The sequence below is a fragment of the Centroberyx affinis genome, unplaced genomic scaffold (assembly GCF_046629955.1).
Source record: "Centroberyx affinis isolate AG114_WGS23_722 - 3 ecotype Tasmania unplaced genomic scaffold, CSIRO-AGI_Caff_v1 ptg001727l_1, whole genome shotgun sequence".
NCBI lineage: Eukaryota > Metazoa > Chordata > Actinopteri > Beryciformes > Berycidae > Centroberyx > Centroberyx affinis.
This window is the reverse complement of record NW_027280134.1, coordinates 93,473-100,000: the sequence shown is the minus strand read 5'-3', so window position 1 is coordinate 100,000 and position 6,528 is coordinate 93,473. Positions and strand designations below refer to the sequence as shown.

Here is a 6,528-nt window from a genome sequence, read left to right as displayed (position 1 = left end):
GTGTTTTGTTTTCACTTTGTTACATTCTCTCTCTCCCTCTCCCTCTCCCTCTCCCTCTCTCTCTCTCTCTCTCTCTAGTCATGAATGTAGGTATCTATGTGTGTGTCCTCCTGGCTGCTCTGTCCAGCGGCTCCCTGAGTCTGCCCACGGTAAGACATCCAAGCCACACACACACACACACACACACACACACACACACACACACACACACACACACACACACACACACACCTATTTGACTTGACCAATTTTCACACCATTTAGCCAAAGCATAGGCGATAATCCTTGAACAACATACCAAGTGATCACTAAATGATTCTCCTTTTAAAGGGCTAGCCCCCCCAAAAAAGTCCATTAAATCTATTAATGCCAGATATTTTGTATAGATTTTAGTATCATAAATATCAGTATTGCTTGAGTTTTATTCACTTTTAAAGAATAAATAAACCCCAAATAAATAGGTTTTTTTGTTTCCAAATTTTATGTAATTGACAAACCACCTCAAAAGTGTTATGTCCTTTTCCTTCAAAGGTGATTGCTTTTTATTTCAGTGGCTGTAGTTTTCAGATTATTTGAAAAAAATCACCAAAACCAGTAAAAATAAAGTATAAATAAATCTGACAGTTGTTCTGTAAAGTAAAAAAAAACACATCTACTCTACACATCACACATCACTCTGTATTATATGGATTGTGTCTCCTCCTCCTATTTTTGTCCTAAACGCTCTTCCATCCCTTTCTCCTCCAGTTGCCGGGGGCCGAGGGCGAGGCTCTCCTGTCCCACAGCCTGCCGTCCCCCCAGCCCAACCGCACACGCCAGGCCCGCTCGGCTCCGGCGCCCCCCGCAGGCCAACTGGCCGACTACAACCCGGCCCAGGAGGACACGGACCCCCGCAACAGCCTGAGCCAGCTGCTCGCCCGACTCATATCCAGGAAAGGTGAGCGGAGGGAGGGAGGAGGGGTGGGGAGGGCAGGGAAAGAGATGGATAGGGAGAGTAATCGGAATGAAAGAGTCCACTCATCTCATGTCATTCAGCTGAACTCTTTCTGTCACTTTTTTCCCTCTCTGCTCCCTCTTTTCCCCCCTCCATACCCCTCTCTATCCTTCTGTCATCTCTCTCTCTCTCTCTCTCTGTCACTGTGTATCTCTGTGTCTCTGTCAGTCAACTCTGTGTGACTGGGAGACCTGCTGAGCTGACTGGTCTTACAGGACACAAGGACACACAGGAATGGAAACAAAACAAGCGTCAACAAGCGTTACTTCAAAAGGCCCATTCAGGGAGACTTGGTATTATTATACAGCTTTTTATTCTAAAGATGGAGCTGGTAGAAATAAATGCACTGCAATCAGTTTTTTTCCTCAAATGCTGACTATGAAATGGAATGAGGACAAAATTTGATGTATTCTTCACTTTTCCATGGATGCTCTGGGACTTCTAACAATCCTGCACACACACACACACACACTCCTTGTCCGTGTTGTGGAACTCACTGTGGTTGTGTTCCCGTGTCTCTGTCTCCCCCAGGCTCTCTCCAGCAGACCAGGTCCTCCCTCACCAGCAGAGCCAGCGGGCTCGGCCCTGGCCACAGGATAAAGGACAGAGATTACCTGGGCTGGATGGACTTTGGGCGACGCAACGCCGAGGAGTACGAATACCTCGCCTAAAGACATGACCCGCATTCTCTGAACCCTGAATAATAAACACAACACCGCTAAAAAACACGCTAAACGCTAAAAAAAACACGCTAAAAGCCACAAACAGAAGCCCTTTTCACGCTGCACTTAACCCAGAGCTAACTGGATCCTAGACTGGTTTGTAGCCTTCTGTAAACAGGGAGGATAAATGTTCTTCCTAAGGACATGGCCTTCAATCTGTGAACCCTGATCCTCCTCATGTCTGTAATCCAGGCATGCAAGTCTATTACATACAGTTTAACACCAACATAGGCTAAAAATAGCATAGATTTCAATACAATTTCAACATTTTGTGAATTATGAATGCAATTAACTATCAAGCAAGCCAATTCTCCAGAATGTGTTTCTTTAACCAAATTTCAGCTCTTTCCTATGAAGAAAATGACAAATGGCCATCTTGTAACTCAAATTGATGTCGCTCAAAACAGCCATGAACTTGTCTTTCAAATGTCTAATTTTAGCCACACATTTGACACTGTAAATTGGACTTAGATGAGTTGGATTTAAGTCTCAGTCCTAGTGACTGTCTTAATGCAATGGACTCCAGAGCTAACTGCAATTTAGAACTTCAGTTCACTTAAACTTTAGCACAGTAAAATGAAAAATGTTTCCTTGGGATCATGCCACGCTGCAAACAAGAAGAGAGACTCTGTTACTGTAGAAAAGGGGCAAAATCATCCTGGTGTTGACTCTTCACCTCTGAGGCCAACCCTGTCTGCTAAGGCTAACCCTGGGCTAAGAATGTGCAGTGTGACAAGCACAAGACCAAGGCCAGCACAAGGTGTTGTCTATATGGGATGCTTGGGACTCACCCTGTCATTATATAATGGAACTTAATGCCAGTAGATGCTCAAGATTTTTTTTCCCTCTTTTGACAGATTATTAATATGTCTGTATGCATTCTTAAAGATGAGTAATATGTTTTTAGCAACTTTCAGATTGAGTCAAAACTCAAAATAAAGTTCCATTTTCCTCTGATGTCAACAAAAAAATGCAAATATGTTTGTTTGGGATTATAATTTTATGGTTTTAATGTTACAGTTCTAAGGCTGACCACAAGCATTCCATGTAGCCACTCCCCGCATCCAGGACGGTACAGCATTATTCAGCGTTCAGACAGAGAAGTATTTCATGGTGCAGTGTCTGCCTATAAGAGAGTTAATAAGATATTTTAACTTAACATTTTGCGTCCCTTCCCATAAGCATTTGGTGTAATTCACTTGGGGATGTCAGATGGCATGAGTGAAAGCTAGAACATTTTGATCAATCTCTGTTGTCAGCGTACATTATGCTTTCCCAACCTTATTATGCTTTCAGGACTCCATGTTGGGCCACCAAATATTATGAAAAATTCCCAACCAAACTCCAACCAGATAACTGTGAGAAAGTCTGATTGCTATTTTGAAATGAAAGTCTGCAGCTTTGCACAGAACAGAAGCCACTGTGAGACCATACTGCTTATGACTTATTGACCAGCTTGCCAGAACAGTTTGATGTCTGTCCTCCTGAAAAAAACGAAACTCTTTTCATGCATTTCAAAATTTAGGGTTACAGGGATTTACAGGCTTTGCTTTCACGTGCCATTTCATGTCTCCAATTGAATTTAACTGGATGCTTATGAGAAGAGACGCTAACAGGCCGCCCTAAAATGGTTGGCGATCACAGCTGTGACATCAAGTAAAAGTAAAGGATTCTCTGCAACACCGCTGAACATTTCACACACCTGAACGCACCCCACAATGCAGAGAATACAATCAAGTCAAGCTTTTAGATCGGAAATACAAATTATTGTCTCCAGAAACTAGATTATATTTAGTTTGTATTTGATGTAAATTTGTTTGTAAAACTGATATGAAGCAATATTAATGTACGCATATGGATGATTTTTGATGAAAATAATAACATGGGAGAAGAAATTGTTTTCTGTTGGTTTTTATTCTGATTGAAGACCTGGGAAGAAGGTATATCTTATTTCATTAATTGCTTGGCTGAGAAATAAGGGTATTAGAGAATACAACTAAACTGCATTCACACACACACACACACACACACAGCCTGCTACATGTACTGTCTGCATGCATTTCAAATGAATTCACAGTAACACAGACACACACACACATTCCAGGTGTCATTCATGCTAGTGAATATTTCTTCACGTCTCAAATTCATGAGTCCTGATAGACGGTCATAGAGAAGAATGAGATTAACTGTCCTCTTACACTCTCTTACACACAGAGAGAGAAAGAGAGAAACGGAGAGACACACTGTGTGCTATACACACACACAGACACACACACACACAGACACACACACACACACACACACACACACACTTCACTCCAGACCTACCTGGCCTGACACCTTGGTGACAAGAGTCCTATAAAACATTCACAATCCATATTTTCTAATTTTCCAGATTTTTTATTAGATACAATAAGCAATAGCCTACGTTGTATGAGAATAGAAGGGATTGTGGCACAGAAAATGTTCCATACACACCACAGATAAAACTACAAATCAAACTCTGTTGCTAACGCTAACCTTGCTCTAACGTTAATTTGCATTATCTACAGCTGCGCTAGCCTGGTACTCCACACACTTAGCTAGCTATGTGGTGAGTTTAGCTACTGCTATTCCTTAACAACAGTTGCAACCCATAATGAGCACAAAGAACCAATACTGGATTGCTAGAACCACAGCACCCGCAGATCTGGGCACCCGCAGCGAGAGGACCCGTTGATCACCATCTACTGCTTGTTTGATTAATTACATTTTTTCTACATTGCGAAAAGATGAAGATTCCATCATCACTTATAATGCTTTGTTTCTCAGTTTGTATGCTTTTTAAACCTTGTTTCAGGAAGCAAAATGGATGATGCTAAGTGGCAACAATGTCAGCATTATTAAGTTGTAACTAGCATGGACGACAACAGTATAAGTAGGCTATGTGTTTTCCCTCTTTCTTCTAAAAACTCTCAAACCCTATATCACAGATAACCCTAAATATATTTTGGTTCATCAAAACCCCAAATGTATCACTTAGATCATAATATTAATCATATTTTTCGCTGGGTCTTACTAACAACCTCTATTGTGTGCTGTGTACATTTAACGTTTCAAAAATCATAAGTGGATTATGAATACTCTTCCCGTGTTCTCCCACCTTACAAACAATATCATTTGACAGGTTGTTATATTGTTTGTAATATAGAGTAGCAGAAGGAGGGGTTAGTGGAGAGCCAAGGGAAAGTTCAGCAGCCACGCAGCCCAGAGACCAGATGTCTATGGCCTGTGGAGGGGAGGCCCAGCAAGATCTCTGGAGACCTGAGAGAAGAGCAACACAACACATTACATCAACCACTGTGTATCCACATTCACACACTTCCATACGTTCACACACTTCCATACATTCACACACTTCCATACGTTCACACACTTCCATACATTCACACTGGGAGCTTCCCAGTACAACCACAGTCTTCTTCTTTGCTCACTGGCTTGTCCAGTCAGTCCAGGGATTGGAAGCAGCAATCTTCCAGTCACAAGTCCTCTTATCTACAGTTACTCACCTGTACCACCAGGCCAATATGGACCAGAGGTTTAAACAAATGCTGCATGGGAATGAGTTTTTCTTCTTTCCCACCGATGCAAATATATTGTATTTTGACAAGCATGGTGCAAGTTAAACTTTGATAAGCAAACAGTTTGTGTTGTACCTCTTCCTCTGCCTGCTTCATCAGTTCCGGGTGGTTCTTGGTGATTTTAACGGCCACCGTTGTGTTGGTGGGTGTCTTTACACACTTGGTGACCTTCCCAAAGGTTCCCTCCCCCAGGAAGCCCTGCACCCGGTAGGATGAGGATAGCAGGCTGCTAGGAACAATCTGGTAGTCCTTGTCCTGATGAGAGGACGACGGCCATCCAGTCAGGGGAGAAGAGTAAGTCAGACCTGAGAGGAAGGAGATGGACACAACATCAAGTCACATCTTGACCCATAGAGCATGACACAGTCAAGAGCACATCTAGCAACACATCCATATAACCAAGACAGAGAAATACTTTCTATATTAAAGTTACATCCAACAGTCTGAGGAGACCATTGGGATGCATTTGTGCTATGACAGAAATAAATCAGTAAATTAATAAACTTACCAAACATGTCACTTGATGGCAGTGACACTGGCCAACCAAATCCAAAGCTGAAATTTACAACTTCCTCGTAAAACTCAAGTTCATCACAAAACTCAGTGCTTCAGTGCTTCAAGCTGCTGCAAAGTTCACACATGTCAACACACAAAAAAGAAACACAGTTGTCAGGACTTTGTAATAGAACTGAAGTATGTGAACCCTTTCCATTGTTCAGCAGGGAGCGAGCTAACATGATATACTTGGATATAATGAAGACTGAAACCACTACCAGCATGATGGCTGCTGCTCTGGTCGGTAGACAATGTAGAGCAACACAGGTAGACACTTTCTGGTTGGTGCCTATCTGTATCCACAGACGTGTGGAAGCTGTCACTGCCATGTTAAATATAGCCAACAAGGGCAGGATTTCATCCGGTGATGAGGAATATTGACTGGTCTGCTGCATCTTCTCAACAGGAGAAAGATCTTCTTCATTCTGTCAGATTGGTATCAAGTTCTGTGTTTGTCCACAGGGTGGCGCTACTGGACAGAGGGACAGATGTGCTCTTATCATTTCAACCTGCTGTCAGTTTGAGCGGGTGGTGAGAAAATAAAACTGCAATATACTGGGCCTAAGTTATTGGAAAGCGTATTAACTTATCATGCAACCTCATGAATGGACTAGCAGCCAAACTGACATGTTTGTTA

General features: G+C 42.3%; 1 protein-coding gene across 1 annotated transcript in view; it reads left to right on the top strand.

Annotated features, from left to right (window-relative positions):
* LOC139651920 (cholecystokinin-like) overlaps positions 1-2,191 on the top strand; it is a 4,921-nt gene extending 2,730 nt beyond the window's left edge. Inside the window, exons 2-4 of the mRNA XM_071528813.1 lie at positions 79-149; positions 748-937; positions 1,526-2,191. Of these exons, the coding sequence (XP_071384914.1) occupies positions 81-149; positions 748-937; positions 1,526-1,665 (399 nt within the window). The 5' untranslated portion in view covers positions 79-80 and the 3' untranslated portion in view covers positions 1,666-2,191. The remainder of the gene's footprint in view (positions 1-78; positions 150-747; positions 938-1,525) is intronic.
* The last annotated feature ends 4,337 nt before the right edge of the window (positions 2,192-6,528 follow it).